The sequence below is a fragment of the Numenius arquata genome, chromosome 13 (genome assembly GCF_964106895.1).
Source record: "Numenius arquata chromosome 13, bNumArq3.hap1.1, whole genome shotgun sequence".
NCBI classification, from domain to species: domain Eukaryota; kingdom Metazoa; phylum Chordata; class Aves; order Charadriiformes; family Scolopacidae; genus Numenius; species Numenius arquata.
In genome coordinates this window covers 15,088,641-15,110,415 of record NC_133588.1, presented here as the reverse complement: position 1 = coordinate 15,110,415, position 21,775 = coordinate 15,088,641, and the positions used below count along the sequence as shown (strand labels likewise).

The 21,775-nt window shown below is 43.5% G+C and overlaps 1 protein-coding gene across 1 annotated transcript in view; it reads left to right on the top strand.

Moving 5' to 3' along the window:
• Positions 1-2,449: 2,449 nt before the first annotated feature.
• CDYL2 (chromodomain Y like 2) overlaps positions 2,450-21,775 on the top strand; it is a 57,890-nt gene continuing 38,564 nt past the window's right edge. Inside the window, exon 1 of the mRNA XM_074158033.1 lies at positions 2,450-2,572. Within this exon, the coding sequence (XP_074014134.1) occupies positions 2,549-2,572 (24 nt within the window). The 5' untranslated portion in view covers positions 2,450-2,548. The remainder of the gene's footprint in view (positions 2,573-21,775) is intronic.

The window sequence follows — 21,775 nt, the reverse complement described above, 5'->3', positions numbered from 1 at the left end:
GGTAGGTGAAATAAATTAGACTTTGAAGAGAAATGTATTAAAATGTCTACTTATCGATGGAATATTCTGCTCAATGAGCACTCCAAAGAGCTGACTCGCTACTGTAAACAATAAAAGTCACCTTACAACAAGACAAAATAATTGATTTATCAAGGAGAAACCATGGGGTGTGATTATTAAATAATGCGTTTCTTGGGAATTAAGACATTTTTCTGCACTAATTACTAGAATTGCTAAAGACATGGTTAGTTTACAGTATTTCGTAATCCCTTCAACATTTTACTCTTCAAATATCAAATCCCAACAATCCAAATATGGCTGGCAAATTGGAAAGCAGAGAAGAACCCTCCAGTTCCTTCAGTTAAGATGAAAAAAAAGGGTTATGTTTTACCTAAGCAGAGTAGCTTGTCCTTAGGAATTCAGCAGTATCACACCACCCAGCAGACCACACAAACCATAAACATCTTTGAGCTCCAAACTACCATAAAATAGTTTTTTATTGAGCTGTAAGTCAATACTAAACTGGTTAGCTGGCAAGTTCATAATCACCAGAAATAATATTCACAGTTCAGGAGATGAGGTCAATCAAGAGCTGGATGTGCATGTGTTATTTCCTACTTTCATGATAAAAGGTGACACAATGTTCAAAATACCCCAAAATCGATATTTCAAACAGGAATCCTCTCAGTTGGAAGAGTCTTTGGCTTCACCCCACTTGGACCACACCAGGATTTTTTGGTCATAAATGAAATTTCAGGAGTAATTCAGTGCTCGATACCAGTGACATTTATTAACCATGCTGAGACTTACTCTATTATACTCAATAACCATCTCCAATCCGCCGCTCAGCCTGGGCAGCGCCAAGTCCCACGTTAATGTGGAGTTCAGCGTTACACAAAGGACTGAAATCGAGATGAAAAATGCCAACATAATGAAGACGAATGGAAGCCACAACCACGGCAAAGGCAGACAGCAGGGGAACAACCACCACAGGTGAGCTATGAGGTGAGAACATGGAGTCTGAAAAGCCAAGGTGTGAAGAGCTGGTCAGAGCAAACCCTAACAGCGCTCTTTCGTATCAATAAAGATAATATGGAGCGGATGATCAACACTTTACCTGGAGAAACAAATCCTCCACAGCACGAAGCTGCAGGAACACGACTCGATACTCAAGTGGCCTCCACAGGAACCCTTCACTTCATGGTGGGCACGGCGTCGTGCTACGGGCCCCTCACTGCACACCGGCTCCTGTCTCCTCAGGACTCCATCATGCCTGGTTTCCTCTCGTGATGAGCTAGTTCATCTCCACTCGTGGCCAAGCTGGTGTGAGAAAACCTCCTCAAGCTGGGAATACCTGACCGGGAGGCGTTTCGGCTGTAGTGGCGGATAAAGGCAGGAGGGAGGCCGAGATGCTGCCTGGTTTGCTTGGAGCCATCTTCACACAGGCCTTCTCCCTCAGGTAAGCCACCGCGCTGGGCCGCCAGGACACCAGCGGCCACGAGGCGGCCCTTTTCCTCAGAGAAATGGCCCAGAAGGTTCCAAGGTGGCAATGGTCGATGGCTTTGTGCCGCCCCACGTCCCACACACCCTTCGAAACACCAGCCGCCCAGCGCCTCCACGTGAAGACCAGGTGGCGGGAGGTCGGTGGCTTCCATTTCCTGGAGAGGGCTGGCTAATTTGCAAAATGGCTGCAAGGGAGCGGGAGAGGCCTCTCCTTGCTTGGCAGAGGGTGGGCGAGCAGTGGCCCCGACGCCCACCCGCCCGCCCTCCTCAGAGCTGCCCTTCCTCGGGGGGGGCTTGGCGAGAGAGGACCCGGCCACCCTCATTTCCTCGGCGATGGCCATGGGGCGGGTGGGGCGGCCATGCGGCGCCGAGGGGGCGGGAAGGTGGCCGGCAGGGCCGCCCGAGGCCGGCGGCGGGGAGCCGGCCCCGCGCCCGCCTCTCCCCGCGGTGACCTTGGGCGGGCGGCGCGGCCCTCCCCGCCGCGCGGCCGCTCCTTCCCCCCCCCCACCCCCCACCCCTCCCTTTATTTTATTATCTTTTAAAAAAAAAAAAAAAAATTTATTTAATTAATTTGGCCGCGGAAAGAGTTTGAAGCGCTCCCGGCACGGAGCGGGGGGTGTGGGGAAGAGGGAGGAAGAGGAGGCCGCCCTCCGAGCGGCCCCGGGACTTTCCCTGCCGGAGGGCGCGGGGGGGGACCCGTCCCGGTCCCGGTGTGTCGTGTCTCCCCCCCCCCCTCCCGACACACACACACACCCCGGGGCGGGGAGGAGGGTGGCGGCGGCGGGCGGGCGGGCGGGGTGGGGTGGGGGGGGGGCGCCGGCCCCGCCGCCGCGGGGGAGACGCGGCTCCCGGAGCTGCTGCTGGTTACGCCAGCCCCGCCGCCTGCCTCTCTGCCTCTCCTCGCCTCTGATTCTGCGCACAGCCAGCCCCAAAGCCTGTCATTCTGCAAAACACAGTTTACTCAACAGAGAGAGCGAGTGGGGGAGCGGGAGAGAGAGGTGGAGAGAGGGAGACGGCGCGGAGGAGCCCAGTCCCGCAACCCAGCATGGCTTCAGGGGACCTTTACGAGGTAGCGGGGGGCGGCGGGGCGGGGGAAGGGGGCTGCCGGGGGCGGCGGGGCTGGCGTTGGGGGGGGGGTGGGGGGGGTGCTGCTGCCGCCGGCCGGGGCGCCGCGGAGGGCAGCGGTGGTTGGGGCTGGGGAGCCGCTCCGCCGAGCCCTCCCTAGTTGCCGAAGAGCGGAGGAAATCGCCGAGGGAAGGGCTGGGGTGGGGGGAAAAGGGCTGGCGTGTGTGCCCGGGGCGGAGGGGGGGGGGTAAGGGAGGGAGGGATGGAGCGGCTCCCCTCCCTTCCCTTCCCTCTGCCTCTCTCTTTCTCTTTCTCTCTCTACTTTCCATCGGGCTTGATCTTAGCAGGCCTTGCAAGAGAGAAGGAGGAAGGAGTGAAGGAGAGCGAGAGTTAGCGGTAGGATGGGGAGGCGATCGCAGTGTGATGAGCCCGGAGAGTGGAGAAAGTCCAGGTAAAGTCATAGGCGCTCTGGACGTGCTGAATGTGCAGATTAGTGCGAAAAAATGCGCCTTAGCGCTGCCGGCAGGCGCAGGGATGGAGGCGGCTCTGCGCCCGCTGTGCAAAGTGCAGGAGCCGGCGCCAGGTTGCTTCACCTCGCTGCCGGGGTGCTGCGGGGGCGGCGGCCGGGCCGGGGCGAGGAGGGAGGGGGGGGGGACGGGACCGCCCTGCGCCCCGACACCGCGTCGGCCTCCAAAGTTTGGCGGGGGCCCCGCTCCGGAGGGGCCGGGCGGCCCGGGGGTGCCAGGCAGGGAGGGCGGGCCCCCCCTCTTTCCTCTCTCCAGCCCCGGCGTGGGGAGGGGGGGGGTGCGTGTGGCTGTGTGTCCCCCGCCACCTCCCCGGCCGCGATGCATCGGGCGACGGCCGGCCCGTTTTCCAGGTCGGGGGGAGGGAAGGAGAAAAGGGAGCTGGCAGGCAGTCGACGAGACCCAGCCAAATTTTGACCTCAGGCACCCAGTTCTAATGCCCAAACTGAGAACAAGTCTAGTCACTCTTCCCCTGCCAGAGGAGAAGAAGAAGGGAGAAAGGCAGAAATTAAAAATAAGAAAAGCTGAACCCGGGTGTTTTATATACCCAGCGCCCGTAAGTGGAACCAGGATGGAAGTCCACCATCTAACAAACCTAAACAAGACTGGACATCCTACGCTTCTTGGGTCGGGAGCACCTCCTCAGGCTCCGCGTTTCCTGGTGAAATGGCCGTTTGTGTTTGTGATTGTCTGGAGCCCACAGTTTAAGGGCTAGGACAGAACCAATCGCCTTCCAGGTGGAACTGTGTGCCAGTGGTTAGGCACCGCTCAACCATCGGGGTGTGCTTGGGTGTGGAATTGCTGCCACGGTTCGTTGGACGTGGTTGGACTTACTCTCCATTTGATGATCTTGAGGACTTGCTCTCCGTTTGATGATCTTGATGATCATCTGTAGAGTCTTGAGTGCAAGAAGTGGAGGATCTGGCAGGCTTCGTGTAGACAGTTTTTACTTTGTTGTGGTCTTTCAAAGTCTTTAACAAAGGTCACGGTTAAGGGATGACATTGCTCTATTAGGACTTTATTTTGCTGAGTGGGACACAGACCTCATTTCAAGTGAACAGCACTTACGCTCTCCTACGTGGTGTTAACTTATCGGAAGTACATCATTATTTGAATACTATCATTGACCTTTCCCCCACCATTTTGCGCTCTCTCTCATATTACTTGGCATTTTTAAGGATATTGCATGTCAGCTGTGTTGCTGTTGTGACTCTGATGTAGCCAGTGGGAGTTCTGTGAAGAACAACTTTGACCTGTAAAAGTTAGTGATATGATTTTGTATTATCAACTTCTGGCATGCGTAGAGGATCTTTGCCTGGTCTTGTCTAAGTTATCTTCAGATGTTTGGATTAGTTCTAGAAAGAAATAAAACTAGGACCTCTTAGGCTAATGGTGGCCATGCTGGTTTAGCTCCTACTCGTCATTAAAAAATTCTGCTTTTTTATGATCTTTGTGTTACTAAGACGGTGACGTTTGGCAGTTGGGTGTGGGCTGTGCATTGAGTGCTACCGTGTGGCACACGAGTGATGCCACAACCTGGTGTGGAGATGTTCTGTGAGAGAGCAGAGTTACCACCCAGTTTGCAGTTGGTTTTAGGCCCAGTCACTTTGCAGGCGTTTGTGTGGATGAATGTGAATTGTTAGAACTGTGGTTGAAAGCCTCTGAATCACTTCCTCTCTTTGTAACTCCATCTGAACTGCTTTTTCTTATCATTGTGTAATATGGAAGAATTGTATCCACCAGAACAGGTGAGTGGAAGTAAGGCTGTTCATTCCTGGTTGTGTGAGGTGTTTGGAATATGACCTTCTCAGCTGGTCATGGTGTAGAATCTTCATCTACATGTCAGATACGTGGGGAAAAAAGTATTTGTGGGACTTTGATATCAATCCGTCTACATTTTGCATCTCCACTGTGAAGTTCTCCATGATGGAGGTTAGAAGAAATGTCTAGAACACTGAAGGGTTTGTACATCTAGTAGGTAGCAAGTGTGTGGATTGCAGTAGCTTCATTTAAAAAACGACTCAGCTTTGCCTCCCTGCTCCTTCCCGTCCCAGAAAACCAACCGCGTCAAAGGGACTCATAAGAAAGAAGCTCTCACAGCTGTGATGTCCCACACCAGTCAGCACGTGAGATGAAGTCTTTTGTGCCTTCAGAGCTGACACCTCCAGTCTTGCATGGATACAGCATTCTTTTTCATCCTCCTGAACAAGTAAAACATTATATGGATGGCAGGGTGGCCATTAAACAGTTCCAGGATTTTAGCTTGACATATGCTGGGGCTATTGGTGTAAATAAATAATTTGCAGTTTATGGTGACATTCCAAAGGTATACTACACTGCATTAGTAACATCCAAGTCCTTCAAGGATTCTTACTGAACTTCAGTAAATAAGATAATAATCACCTCTACAACTGGAAGTATTTAATACTGGCTGCAGAATTATTTTTGTTAAAGCCAGTCATGATCTAGGAGCAGTGATAAAGCACATTAAAAAGTACAGTGTGTATTACCTATACTGTACTAACCTAGACTAACTTCTCGTATTTTGGTGGCACTCAAGAAACTCAAGTATAAAATTTTAAGTTTTGGAAATAAATGTGTATATTTATTCTGTCAGTTCATTCATTTTCTACTGTTGTGCTATTTTAAAAGGCTCTTCAACCTTTTCAATCAATATCTTTATACTGAAGCAAAATAAGATCACAGACAAAATAACATCAGTGTTTGGCTAACTAGGTGCCTTTTTCTCGTTAGCAATGGCTTCCAATCACCAGAAATACCTCCTATTGTATTTCTTTTAGGACTGTGAAACAGGTACCAATATATTCTAGAAGCAAAAGAACACCCATTGGGAATTCTGTGTTTACTGGTAGTCAGTTCTAGATTTGTGTATTAGAACCTTTACATCAAAAGAGTTATTTCCCTTATATGATAGAAGTTAGTTTTGAAGTTTTATTTGTGAATAAGTATTTTTTTCCTTTAACAGTAAGGAATGCTGTATATATTCTAGGGTAATTCTCAGGCTTTATAGAATACTAGTTTGGCTTTGCTTGACTTCCATGTGCATACAACTTCAGCAACTTCAAGCTTTTCTGAGTGGGTGAAAGATTGGTGGAATAATCCTTTTTTTTTTTTTTTTTTTTTTTTTTCTCATGAGAGGTAACCTGTTAAAGATTAAAGAACTATGGTGTATATTCCTTAGAAATAACAAACTGAAAATTAAGGGCTAACAAAAGGGTATTCACAAAGTGGCCTTCAGTAAGGCAGCCCTGTTCTGCTTCATGATTCAAATACCCTGTTGGATGCGTTGATAGGAAATCCTCATTAATTTTGGTAACAAACACAAACGGTAATGTATTTACCCTTAAATACCAAGTTCATGGATTCACATTAAAGTAGTTGTCAGTAATTTGAAGTGATATTTTGTATTTTTCCATGTACAATTTAGCTCTCACATTATCAGAACCCAAATAGTTCTCTCGCAGAGCCCTGGTGTTAGAAGTAAGCGAGGTGGCTATAGAGGGTAAAAAATTCAGGATGAACAGTGCATCGAACTTTATTTTTCCTAGCACAGAGCATCCTGTTTACTGCAATAAAATTACACTTCGTTGATGAATATATGAATCAGTTATCGGTATCATAGAGATGCTCATGAAGCCAACTTCATGCTTTTCTTTTTCATTTAATAATTTGGGGATTTATATACAATGAACACAATTAGACATTCAGGGATGATGATGTTGAAATCTAAAGTCTTATTTTAACATTGTGTGAGATTATATTACACCACCTTAGGTAAGTGATCTAAAGATTATAGCTAAATCTCTGAAGGGGACTGTCACATGCATATATTTCTGGATCACAGTCCTTACAACTCAGCAGTTTTGGCATTAAAGTGTTGCTCTTTGTGGAAAAGCGACGTTGTAAAAAATGGCATCTTCTCACTGAAATGCTGCAGTGCCCATGGATGGGAGGCTTGTCCACCACAGTGACGGGTTCCAATTAAATCTTGGTCTGTTTATGCAGCTGTGTAAGAATGAGCTGCAGTTTATTTTAGCTCACGTGATCCACCAGAAAGAGAATGTGTTTCCAGAGGAGTTATATACCTGCGCTCAGGTACCAGCAAAGTCCAAACTTGAAGATAATACTGGCACCGAATCTTTACTGCATGCGGAGACACGCAAATCGGAGAGAACACTGCTCAACTTCTGGATGCTAGGTTTGGCTTGCGGATGCAGGGTTTAGAAAATAATCTCTGTTTCACAAAGTGAGGCAATGGAAGGTTTTGAGCATTGTGGCTTTCCACCTTGCATCTCTTTCAATGGACTCCTTTTTCAGGAGAGACGCATACTTAAACCCACTTACTGAACTGGAAAGCAGAACTCTGTTTTTAAGGTATTTCACACTTGTATCTTCTAAGACAGAGGTGATTTGCAAGAAGATGGTGTATTTACGTAAACGTTATTATTTCTCAACTGAAATCAACCTCTTTATTGATATAACAGTTGCTCGTTGAAGGCACGGGACTGGTTTCACAAGCAGAAAACAGTGACCTGAAGCAGGATCTGGGGACCGTAGAGCAGAGTTAAGCACCTGCTCCTGTAGAGTGTCGAGCTGTGGGTGCAGCGCTGACTTCAGTAACACCAGGCATGGTCCCACCAGCCAGACATCTGTAACGCCTTGTTCCCTCTTCAGCGGAAAAGCTTTCCTGACAACTGTGTTGAAGAATCGGCTATTTTTCTGTACATTGTCATTGATGTATTGTCAAAGTCAGTTTTTAGAAGACAGCTGTCCTCAAAATAAGGTAATCTGTGACCACTATTACCCTCAGTTGGTAGAAATCTTTGCTGGCTGATGGAAGTTTCCAGAACTCCGTTCCAAAGTAGGCGTGATTTGCAGTGCAGACGGTATTCTTCAATCTTAAACTGGGCAATCATCAGGACAATAGATTAAGCTGAGTTAACCCGAGGTCCTGTCTGCCCAGGTCTTGTAGCTCTCTAAATTAAAGATACTGAGTGAGTTTCAAAAGCGTAACTGGATAACTCTGGCAATATTCATTATCTTACTAAGAAATTCCAGCGTCGAGCCGCATATGGAACATTACAATGCACATAATGACTGTCTTGTTTACCTACAACGTCACTCTGTTACCACGATTCCAACTTCCTCATTACATTGTAAACTGCTTGGCATATTTTGGGATACCGAAAAGCAATTGATTTCTTACTCACCTCACCATTTTGTTACAATCTTGGTGAAGTGTTTTACCTGGATGAAGTGTAGTTTATCTCAAGGTGCACGCCATAAGCCTTCTCCTGCTTAGAAGGGCCACTGAAAATATACTCTGTATCGTTCTCTAAAGCCTAAACCTGCCCTGAAGATTTTCCCACCATCAGAGACACTGAACTGAAGATGCTTCCCTTCGTTGCCCAGGCTCAGCGTTCCTGCTTACCTGAAGATGAAAATGACCTAAATTTTTGTAACGCTTTCTGAATGACAAATACCGTGCTTTGCTTCAGGTTGGTCTTCGATTCAAAATTAAAATCCAGCAATAAACTCATTGTTTAGGAATTGTTTCTGAAAGTATATTTAGAGAGAGAGAGTTCAAATAATGGCAAAATTTAAATGTGGTCTAATATTGAAAGAAATTGGCTAATTATTTTTTTTTAAATCAATGGAGTAATTGTGATGGCCAGCTATGCTCTAAATAGCATTTCTTTGTCCATTCATTTGACTTTTAACAGTATTACAGTTTCTTGGCTGTGTACATTTTCATCAGTGCGATCCCTTCTTGTTGTTCCTTCTTACTCATGTATTTTTCAGACAATTTCTGCAGCACGTTTTATGACACTGGCAAAAGAGATGAATTAAATAGTTAACTGTTCCTTGTGTTTAAACTATTAGAACACGATAATATATCAAACAATTTCAAGTGAAATATAGGGCAACTAGTAGTGGGATATGTGAATGCTGGCTCGCTTTACATTCATGCAAATAATCCTATTCTGGTTTTGACAAAAGGAAAATCGTCCTTTTGGCCTGTTGAATGTTTTATCTTTGTTTATTATCAAAACTGTAGGCTGGTAATATTGCAAAGCTGAAAGGAAATACACTTCAGTCTGTTTTCTTCTATTACACAGCGAAAATGTAGATTCCAATAGTATTTCAGTACTATCTCATTATCAGTCGTAATATAAAATATTGGAGGAAATCTATTGAGTATCTCAAAACCTTCACAATAAGTTGATATGATTGACCTGTGTAGGAAAAAATGACTTTTGTTGTGACTGAGCAAGGAAGGGGAAATAGGTTGACTCTTACAGAATTGTAGTTGGTAGCAACATGATGGGTAGACCACGACAAAACACTAAAGCAAAAACAGTATTGAAAACATCTGTCAGAAGGACACTTTTCTTTGAAAATAGCAGTCACCCCACTTGAGCTTTGCTAGATTTCTCACTGACCACCCACAAAACTCGCAGCCCATTCCTTCAGAGGGGCAAAACAGGAACAATGAGGATATTTTCTTCCATAAGGCACTTCGCTGCATTTATTTAGATTTTGTGGGGTTTATCTGAAATCATCTTATAATAATGTAATCACTTACATGTGCTCAGCACCCAATGGATTAAGAAGGGATACAAGGGACTACACTAAGTCTGAGCTCCGTTGCACGCAAATTGGTAGCACCTATAAAAAGAAGTAGAATCAGCAGATACATGTGAACAAGTCTTGGTTTGGAGAAGAGTTAACGTGAATTTCTAGAGGAAAGTCACATCTCACAGAACTCTTAGTTAAGACGTGGATAAGTGTAAATGGATTTTCAAAAAAACCTTCTGGTAAGGCCCCACAGGAGCGGCTGTTAATGAAATAAAGCTGTGGTCCAGAAGGGTTGGTCATCTCTTAGCCTACCTGGTTCACAGAGAGGAAGCAATGAAGGGCAGTCGTGGGGGAGTGTCCAAACATCAGTACTGGGACCTGGGTCCTACAACAGAATCGTCACTTATTTGGAAAGCATTGCACTCCCTGCTGATAACGTATAGATTATTATTAGCATTGTCAAGAGAAAGGTTGACAGTGAAGAGCTGGATGAGAGCAGCTGAAATATAGTGTTTATAAATGCAAGGTAATGGTCAAAGGAAAGATAATCCTGACTATACATGCATAACAATGAGCCCTGAAGAAGCTGTTACGATTCAGGAGAGATCTTGGAATCATTGTGGAAAGCTTTTGGGTGTGTCTACATTTGTATTTTAATTTGGATCAGGTGCATGCTTTTGAAGTGAATCTCCCTGTGATCCCCATTTACAACACGGAATTCTCGTGGAGAGCAGCGACCACCCTCCCTTCGCATGAAACTAAACCAGAAAACGTGTCGCAGCTCCTAATGGGTGTCCGGTCCATGGGACCAGACTACTGCTTATCAGAGGTAAATCTCAAGCAAAAAGAATTTTGGGTGTTATTAAAAAACGCAATTGAGAATGAAACAGAAGATGATCACCGTCATGTCAGCGGGGGATACCATTGTGCTGCCACATCTGCAGTCCTGCACCCACTCCAAGAAGACCACAGAACTAGAAATAATACAGAGAAGGGCCACCAGGGTGTTGCACGGTACAGAACGGCTGTCAGTGACAAGACACCTTACGACAGCTTTCTGGCTGGCAGAAGAAGTGATCGAGGAAGATACGAATGCTGTGGAAAAGGGGACGATTAGTTAATGCATTGATGAACGCTATTTCTCATTGCACAAGAAAAGGCACCCAGCAAATGAAAGGATTAGGCAAATGACAGACAGAGGAGGTACTTCTTCACAGTATTTAAATCTTGGAACGCATTGCCATGGGATGTTGTGGAAGTCGCAACTCTAAACGGTTTCAAAGAATGGTAAAACAGCTTCTTGGAGGATAGATCCCTGTGTACCTTTCAGCACAAAAAAAATCTCCAGAATGTAGGAGAAGGTAGGAGAGTCGAGCAAGGACAGCACTTACTCTACAGGTGCTGTTTCCTGAGCATCCAGTGCTAATTTCTATTAGAATATACAACACGTTGAGCTACATGGACCTTTGGTCTGACCCCATATGGCAGTTCTTAGTTTTGTACTTACTACAGTCATTAAACAAACATAGGTATTGACCAAGATGTTGATACGGTCTGCAGAGATCACAAACATCCTTGCCTTACAAGTTGTATTTTGGTATTCTAATTGCTAATCATTGTCAATTAGTGTCCTTGCAAACTAAAGGACAAATCAGAAGAGTGGGTTCAGTTTCCGACACAGAAAAAGTCCATTTCTGCTTTAGAGACCTCACAGTCCAGACTGCCAACAAGATGCACCAGGAGGTAGAAGCAAACAAAAGAGCAGAAGAAGGGAGGGGGTGATGAAGTAACATGGAATCAAACACGCATAATAAAAATGAATTTTGGGCTCATTGCCATGGCTCTGGCTAATAACTGGGGTAAAAGGGACAGATAATCTAGTAAACATTTGAGTAAAGGCATGGACTGAGGCAAATGATCGACTCAGTATTATTAGAAAGTTATATTAATGTAATAAAGTGTTTCTAATGACCAGAACCAGCTTTCTCCTGCTTCTGTGGGAAAAGCGTTTCAGCATCTAAAAGGGTTTGCCCACAACTGTTCTGTATTTACATTTTGGATGGTCCTGGTAGGCTTCCTTATTGCTGTACAGGGTTGTTAATACACATTTATCAATCTTTAAAGGGCTTACCTGAATATACATTAAAAAGCTACTAATTTTTAATAAACCCATCAAGTTGCTATTGTGTTGGGTTTTTTCCAGAAATGGTGATTATTAATATACTGAAATATAAACAGTCTAATTTCTAACCGAGCACTTCAGCTTGTCAAATTCTTTCACAAATACAAAATCACCTTTTTTTTTTTTGACATCACTTCGCAGTCACTGCCGTGAGCAGTGATGTTGTGAACTGTTCTCGGGTGCCAGGCTAACTGCAGAGGAGAGAGCTTTGCTTATGTATCTTCTTAGTCCCAGTAATAAGGGAGATATTACAAAATAAAGTGTGACATTACGTAGGTTTTTAAAAGAGTACTTTGTAAAAGCTGTTTGACTGTGCTGATGGACTTTCATTTAAATGTTACGCAGTTGCTATTTGCTCTAATAATATTTTTGAAGCCATTAAATTGTTTCCTTTTTTGGAGAAGGGACTGTTTTGCTAATTATAAAATCACATTATCACGTTAATACACCTGCTGAATTTGTCTGTCGGGAATCTTTTTTTTTGCGATAGGTTTCAGGTGTTTTAGCACAGGAAATCTGACAGGAAAAGTGCTGGGGAATTCCTGCTCGATACGGGTCACATGGAAAGGAAACGCACAGCAATGGGTACCGGGCTCATAAATGGATTCTGAGACTCTTGCACTGCAAAGATGTTGATCACAAAGTTTTTTGGTAATTAATTAATGTAAGGGAGGAATAGCAGACTCCAGTGAGTCATGAATGCATGAATTTAGGATGACACAGCACGAGAGGACCTTCTTTGGTGAGAAGTGGTTGAACTTATCTCAGAGGAAGTAGCAACCTTTTAGGTTCCACAATGGTACAACGTAACAGCGTGGCTTCAAATTAAATAGGAATGTGACTGAAGTATCAAAATCCTTACAGGGAGGAGGATGGAGACTTTCTGGATCCCAAATTAAGTACTAGGAATTCTAGGGAAAACTACATTTATGTACTAAAAAGCCTTCACATGACTGCAGGGGAAATAACCTGGATGTTCTTGAAGGAATAAATACTGGCTGATGAGGGGCAATTAAAACTTTGCGATTCGAGTGCAGTAACTGGAAGCGAGACTGTGATAGAGTCTGGGTGCATAAATTCAAGCTTTTCACAATCCAAAAATATGAAAAGTTGAAAAGCAGCTTCCACTCCTGTGTAATTAAACCTTACTGCTGGTTCATAATTTTCTTCTGTGCTGAAATGTCAGAACCGGTGTACTGTAACAGTCAGAACAGGAGATGGTGGAGGTGATGAGGAATGTGACAATGTTTTTTCCAAGTACTCGCTATTATATCCCTGATACTGCTATATGCTGTAGATTAATACATAATAGCATACAGTATTTGTATAGTCAGCGAAATACACCGTGGTATGGAAACAGTGATAAAAGTAACAGGAAACTGTAAGAAGCAGTAGGTATCAGCTTCCGCTCTTTGGCAGCAGCAGAGGCAAATTATTTTTTTTTTAAAAAATTTAAGTTTTTGCAGTGGAAATGCAAAATGACTGCTTTTCTGTCTTTTTTATATATAAAAGCAAAGTGTGAGACACGCAATTGAATAAAAAGTTAATCATTCAGACTCCGAAACTTAGTAACACTGAATGTTCCCATTACTTACCCTTATGGTCTGATAACGTCTTATGTACAATCAAAGCCATAATCACCTGTGCGCTGGTGATACACAGAAGATGCAACAGAAACCCCAGAAAAAGCTGTATTTGATAATGTATTTTTACACATACCAGGGAAATAGCAGCCCTTTTACTTTACACCTACAGAAACCCTCGTGTTTCTTAATAAAATAAAAAGGGTGAGGCCCTTGGCCAGATTTTATAGCCTTCTCACTGCCGCGTTTTATTTGCCTCTTGGTGTCAAGAATGGCAATCCTCAATTAACTGGGAATCGTGGGTGTCTCAGAGCAAAGTTGTTTGGCACCACAGGGCTGAGCGATGCCTTCAGAGTCCAGGTGATGCGGATCACCTCCTTCCTTTGACTTCCCTTGGGTTTGGAACCTGCTGTTTTGTCCATAATACTGACGTGTTAGTAGCTTTAAGAAGCTGAAGTATAAATCCACCATCAGAGGCCGCGGCGGGACCTGACGGCAGCTGAGGAGTATCAGAGTGCTCTGCCTGTCCCATGTCCTCAAAGACCGTTCGGAGGCCACTGGAAGGAGGTTCATCCACCGCTCTCCTGCCCTCTTCCCCGCTGCCTTCTCACCGCTGCCTTTCCCATGCGCGGCCATGCACCTGCATCGGGTGACAGATTAGAGTGGGAGTGCCAAGGTGGCCTTGTCATCTCTCCCTGCTGACTAAGGCCTATGCAAACAGTATGTTGCGGGGCATTTATCAAATGGATCAAGATAACAAAAATTCCAAGCTCCCAGGAAGACACCCTTTTTTTTTTTTTTTTTTTTTTTTTTTTTTTTAATTATACACATCACAAGCTTTGGATTATTATTCTCATCAATCTTTCGTTACGCTGAACGCACCTTCATCAAAGACCAGCATGGCTCAACACGTGGACTGCCTGGTGTGGTTCATAATCTTGTATGAACTGTTGTTCCTGCTGCCTCAGAAAGCTTCAAGGAATTGCTAGAAAAATTGATGGAAGACTGTTCTTCCTCCCGATTGAATAACATGTCCCCTGGCTTTGTCATGAGCCCCACAAAGGATGCCAGATCTTTTTCCTGCATGGTTTGACCATCCTACGCTTTGGCTTTCTGACATGACATTCTTACGGTATTTGTAGTGAGTGCCAGTGATACCACGTTTCTCGCTCTTAGAAGTGGTATCAAATATTGCAGCGTGTGCCTGGTTACCACTTATTGACAAGCTACTGCGGGCTGGGATTTGAATTGTTCTGCAACTCTGCTGCTGGTATTTTTTATGCTTCATGCACTCATATCAAATACCGCTGACAACCTGCTGCGTTCAGAAGACAAAGGCAGGTCTCCTTTTAATGTCACCTGGACCTTCTATGTGTACCATGAATGATACAGTTTTCCTCCCCTGCTATTAACTGCTGCTCTTGGAGCCTGTTTAGTATACAGGGGAAAAAAAGTCTTGCTTACCGATCAATGAAGATATCTAAACTACTCCTTTATTTTGGATATGCAATCTGCATTGCTGTTATATCTTAGAGAATACACCCCTTGATTTTCTACAGTCCAAGATAGGTGTCCAAAGTACAGTTCGCAAACCAAGGACAACATTCTTTAATCCCCAAGCCGCAAGGCAGAATTCCTTAGGTGACTGAAACAGTTTCTGCCTTAACATAACGCTTCTGTAAAATTTCTAGATTCCCTTATTAATTCTAGGGTTTTGTGCAGCTCAGAACAGCTCTAACAGAACTTTCCCTCAACATCTTTCTTACTCCATGTCCAGCTGCTGTTGCTCCCTTTGCCACCAAAAGGCACCCATTCCAAGCTCACAAGCATCTCCATTAATTAAAAGTCACGGTCTGATGGCAGTTGATATTTCAAAGCGGGGGGTTACACACTGAGGATGTTGTTTAGTACTGAGAATTGCAAAGGTGTGTTTTGGATGTGTATTTAAATGCATACACTTCTACAGGCATCGAGGGGATATCTGGGGATTGCCTACAGATATTTAGTATTTGATATATCACTTATTCAAGATTTGGAAAGTGCTTGAGTAGTAAGCCTCAGGGTTAGCAGAGGAACGGCATGATAAGCCTTAGATCTTGTAGAAGAACTGATAGCAAGACCTACCTTTTCATTCCCCCTCTGATTATCCAGCAGCGTAACAGGGCTTTGCGGTGGCAGATCGAGTGGAACTGAGGAAGGCAGAGGATGAACCCAAGCTGGTTTACAGTCAGGGTATCTTTTTTTTTTTTTATTCTTTTGAAGTGACTAGTCTTCGGCTCCATTTCTGAGAAGGTTACTTGAACCTCTGACTCAAACAGAGACCTCTCTGAATGGGGTAAACCAGTAGCTGCAGCACTTCTGGGACAGGAACTGCAGCCTGTCAGGAGCACGTTCCCCTTCGCAAACACGGTGGCAGCTGCTTTCGATCTGTGGCTTCTCGCTGCTATTGTGTGAGGGAATCACACTCTCTGAGTTTCAAGTGCCACAACAGAGAGGAAGTAAAGCTGTGGCTCATTTAGGACTGGGTGTTATTTTAATGAGCTTAATGAATCCTATATAGGACCGAGAGTTTCTTTGGAGTTCTCGGTCCTGCAAAGCAGCGCTCTCAGTCTGACCTTTGAGCCTTGAACACGATGGAGCTCTCAAAAACTGCACCACTTCGATGCTGCACCAATATCAGCAACAGCCCCAGCCCCAGTGTACGTAGCTCACCCGCTTTAGCAGCTGTTTTCAGCATCAAGTTGATCAGACTTCTCTGAACGGAGCTTAAATGACATTGTGCTGCAAATGGCTTCCAGTGCCCCAGGTCACCACGTTCTCAGACATTCACAGAAGTCCAGGAGGTCCGTGCTTATGTAGAAACAAACTGATTTGCTTTGTGAAATAAGCACCCACAGAAGATAAGGAGTTGGCATTTTTGTTAACCAAACTCATCACATGGTTAAAGCTGAAACATTCATGAATGTTAATATTGTTCTTGTAAAACACGACTGGCAAGGATTCGTTTCATGTGCAGTGTGGACACTGACCTTCAAAGGGCAAAATTCATTGCAGCACAATTTACCTCCTTTTTAGCAAAGCAGGATGGAAGGAGATCTCCTAAGTCATTAACTCTACGGTCAACTCCTCATGACAGTCAGCCATGTCTTACAACCACTCTCATCAAAAGAAATGGAGTATCTGGATCAGACTCTGTCTGACAATGAGCAGGGTTCTCGCCCTCTCCTCCGAAAGTTAAGGTTGGAAAAGATTTCTAACGCCTGTGTCCCGTAGTGGTTAGGACTGAAAACGTGCTGGAGGAAAGACTCAGTCAGCCAGCAAATTCTCAGGCCTCCTCTGCAGAAAAAACATTCACCATAGAAACCTAAAAATGACTCAGGGTGATGAACTGGTATCATTTTAAAAGAAAAGTACTATCACACCTATTTTCTGCCTACAGTACAGTTTTATTAATGGAAATGTATTGTAAATTATATATTCTTGGACAGTCTACTTTGGAACACTCAAAACCTAAAAAAATTACTTTTATAAAATTATTCCAGTGTGCTTTAATACCAAAAGCTGAGAAATATGGTAGATACAGCAAGAAAATTAAAAGCCCTAAGGCTAAATGTTTTTATAGAAGTCATTTAAAAAAGAGAACTTCAACCAGGTTGACCTTGCTCGTTCCAGTGCTGGAGCGGTTTGGTTGCACGTAGCTGTGAGTACAGCACTGTTTCAGTAACATACCAGAATCTACCCGTGGTGTAACGCTTTGTGACTTCTGCTAAGACATCACCTACAGCTTTTGACTCAGATGATTAGGGCAGTGTCTGATACACTAGGTTCTACTGTCACTTACAGGAACGTAATTTATGTATATGAAAAAAATCAATGCTATCCTGCTATTTGGTAAAGCTATATTTCCCTTCCTTTTTTATGAAGCCTTTTGAAAAGGGTTTCAGGTATCTAAAACCAAAAGATACCTGAAGGTCTGGCTCTTCAGTGAAAGTAGTCACAACTTTCCAGAATGCTCACGGTGCAAAAGGTTGTGTCTCTCTTCCAGCAAAATGAAGGCATCCCAGAACACACAGGGCTGCCGTGCCTTTCCTAATCATAGATCTGTGCTGCTCGTTTGTGTGTGTGTGGAGCTCAAGAAAGTAGTAAACGTCCCAGGTGACATACGGATAAGGCACTTTTCTTCACCAGCGGAGACGTACAATTTTGGCAATACGTACTGTGTTTTCAAGATCATTCCTGATCCTAAACGGCTTGTTCTACTCTGAAGGCTCTACGGCTCTTCCTCTGTGCTCAGCCCTTTTGTGTGCTTTTCCCATCCCATCTCTTTGTGCTGCTAGTGAAATTTCCCTGGATGTTCCCTTGCCTTTGGGAAGTCACCCGGCAGCCCCGCTTCCCATCTCCGGCTCTCTGGCCCCCCACTGCCTCTCTCTGCTGCCTCCACCCACAGGAAAGTCTTGAAAGCAGGACAGAAAACTTGGCAACAAAATTAAGCTTAATATGTACAGCTTTCATTTAGGCTACAAAAGTATTATAAGGACAGGGAAGTGTAGCTCGTGTACTTTCATCAGTGAATGAGACTCTCGTTCGTACTGGGCTGCCCTGGACCAGTGAGCTCATGGACCACTGGTGCAAACTCCTGCCAGGATTCACCCCGTGGAGTTCCCTGGTCTCTGAAACGCAGAACTGGCTTATTTAGAAATCGATTCACTAGTCGTGAATTTCATTTGAGAAAATCATGTAATTTTTGGTTTGCTGTCTGCTCTGAAGTGACAGCGGTTCTTTTACGTACCCCAAGAGTTTCAACAAACTATTAAATAAGTTTGAGGTTGAGAAGAAAATGCTTCATTTCCCACAACACAGCTGATGGTGAATCACTTGTGCCTGGTGAGTGGTTTCTCAGGCCAGCCAAACCAACTCCTTGCTTATTTTTGGGCACATGTATGCAAAGGATACTAATCCTCTTGATAAAAAGACTTGAAAAAGACTTGAGGACTTAATTTACCAGGGTAAAAAAATATACAAACCAGTAAACTCAAAAATATTTAAACTCTTTCTTACATTTGACCAGTGCTTTTATATGCCTGCTTTCGGAACATTCCTAAAGCGTGCTGGTTTAATTTGTTTAATTAGTATTTTTTAATTAAAAAGCACATGGTTTTAATAAACCCAAACACCAAAAATGTTATTTTTTTAAAGATAGATTATTAAATTTTTACAGCATGTGTAACTGTCATATATTACTTCTTTTTAAGGTTTTGCACTTACCTAGTATTATGGCTCTAAATAAATTCAAATAAATATTTAGCGCTTGAATTTTTCACAAGCGAATGAGGATGTTGTTGTCCTGTTTCAGAAGGGGTACAGATTTGTGTGGATGTAAAGCAGTTTGTAGACAGATGTGGGTAATTATATAGTTGCATGCAATGATCCAGTATAGCACAGGGGAAAACTCTTCTCTTTGTCCGTACGACTGAACACGTGGGTACAGATTTAAGACAATAAGTAGTAAACTTTTTGCATGGCAGGAATAAAACCGGGGAACAGAACTGAACACTGCATGTCTTCCTTACATTTAATTTTTCCTTTTCCTTTAGTCAGAATTGTGCCATCTTGAAGAGACGCATTATTTTTCTACGCAATAAAACAAAGGAAATAAGTGACTTGTATTGATCTGGTGAATGCAGTTCTTATAGTCCTGCTCTTCATAGAAACATTCTTCTTCAAAATTATATGAAATAACATGAATTTGAACTTTAAACACAAGTGATGAACCCTAACACTTATGATGCAATTTTGGAATATGGCTTCTGAAGCAGCTACAAAATTTTAGACAGAGCCATCACATTAGCACCCAAATTTTACAAAACTTAAAGAAATATGGAGACCATCTGTTCAGTTAGCTGCAAACCACTTTGCAGGATTTAAGGTCTGGAAAATGAAATTAGCTAACAGAGATATAAAAGGTGCCAGTGGCTGAAAGTTAGAAATGAGACGCGCTTTTTAACATTAAGATGATAGCATTTTATTTATAGCACTTAGAAAGACTCCCTAACAGTAATGCTGTACTTTCTGTGAATCAGTTCAAAGGGCAGCAAAGCTGGGGAGGGGTCTGGAGAATAAGTCTTATGAGGAGCGGCTGAGGGAGCTGGGGGTGTTCAGCCTGGAGAAAAGGAGGCTGAGGGGAGACCTTCTCGCTCTCTACAACTCCCTGAAAGGAGGGTGTAGCCAGGGGGGGTCGGTCTCTTCTCCCAAGTCACAGGCGATGGGACACGAGGAAATGGCCTCAAGTTGCGCCAGGGGAGGTTCAGATTGGAGATTAGGAAAAATTTTTACACTGAAAGGGTTATTAAGCCTTGGAATGGGCTGCCCAGGGAAGTGGTTGAGGCACCATCCCTGGAGGTATTTAAAAGACGGGTTGACATAGTGCTTAGTGACATGGTTCTTAGTGATGGTTCTTATCAGAGTTAGGTTGATGGTTGAACTAGATGATCTTAAAGGTCCCTTCCAACCTGGACAACTCTATGATTCTATGCTTTTCTAATAGGTGTTGTTTAACTAAATCAGAATTTGGGACATGGTGCAGAACTTCTGAATGAAAAATGTGTCTATGTAACCCAAGACAGGCTTGATGGATAGAATTGTCCCTTCTGGCCTTCAGATCTGTGAATCTGTAAGTGATGCCACCACAGACAAATAATCAAGTCTGGGCCATCGCACTGGGCCATTGGTTCTTAAATGGAAGTGGCATCGGTACTTCACTGGTGCCATGGTATATAAAAGTTATTCTAGATCTGTATTCTAGGTTTCTTTCAAAATGTTATCAAGATGCTACATCCCAGAACATCTTATAACCACAGACAAATCATTTGTCAAAAAAAGAAAACTTTGGTCACATTGATAAAACTGTTGTTGTGTGGTATGTCATTCATTCACTCTGGAAGGTCACTATTATTTTAATAGTTTCATATTTATGCTACACAATAAACACCTAAAATGCTAGAAAGCTCAGGCTCAAAGATGCAGAGTCGCTCTCACCATTATTATTAGAACATTTGATGAACAGGATATTAGTAGCCTTTTATTTCAGGCAGTGGTTAAAACCCTGTAGTGACCAACTGGTCAAGCAGGAGTTCTAGTGTGTGAATAAACTGTAAGGTGCACATCACTCTCATGTAGCAGAAATGTTCAGTACTTTATACTTTTAAAAATAACAAACTGTTTCAGACTCTAAGTCTTTAGAATGATAAATTTTCTCACTGTACATGCAGCATATTTAGATTATCACAGGATGCCATTCATTGAACAATGCCTTCAATTACTTACATAATTAGATTTCATACTGCTGACCTATGAGTCCTGTAACTAGACAGGCATTAGATGGGAAAGAACCTAGATCCTAAAATACACATTCTGGGGTAAAAGACAGCTTGACAAATCTCTTTGTTCTCTAAATATCTACCATTTAAAAAATGAAGCCAAATAGATTTTCATGTTGAAGAAAAAATGCAATTATGTTCCTTACACAAAACTGAAGTGGCTTATTGATTAACTTGGACATGACCCTCCACTGTTAATATGTATAGTATTATGAAGGGCTTAAAAAAATAAGAAAGCATATCACCAAACAATTGAAAGTGGAAAGATTTCAGACATTTTGATTATCTTGACTGAAAATTATTTCATATTATATGGCTGTCAGGGAAAGTTACTAAACACCTCACAGTACTCGTCTGAGTAAGAAAAATTTCCAGCAAAATGTAGGAGATGTACAGGTGATTTATACGCTTTGCTCTCCCTTACTGTCACCTTCAGAAGACTCTTCCTAGCCATCGAGGGAGAAACTGAAGGATGTTCCCCGTTCGTTTTTCCCCAGTGGCTGTCACCTCACTAGCGTATATCCTTACCCGTGTTGTAGAATATCTCAGATTCCCTTTAAAAGCAATTCACAGGTGTGAACTCGCCTTTTAAAATCTGTGCTGCCCGTTTGTAATTGTGTGCATTAATGGAATCAACAAGGCAGAAACAGTAAAGATAATGTAGCATACGGTGCCACGTGTGTTGTATCTGCCCTGGACTGCACAGTGCGTATTCTGAATGCTGCATGTGACATCCAACAGCCAAGGGCAAGGTCTTTTCTGGAATAACACCGAATTTTTATACTGCAAAACTAACATCTTTGTCTTTGGGGCACACTAAGCAATCGTTAGCATGGATCTGACAGACACTCTGTACTAGATTTTGTGATTAGCATATTCTGACCATTTAATTTTCAGAACATGTAAAACATTATGGTACGTTACATATTAAAGGAAAATGCT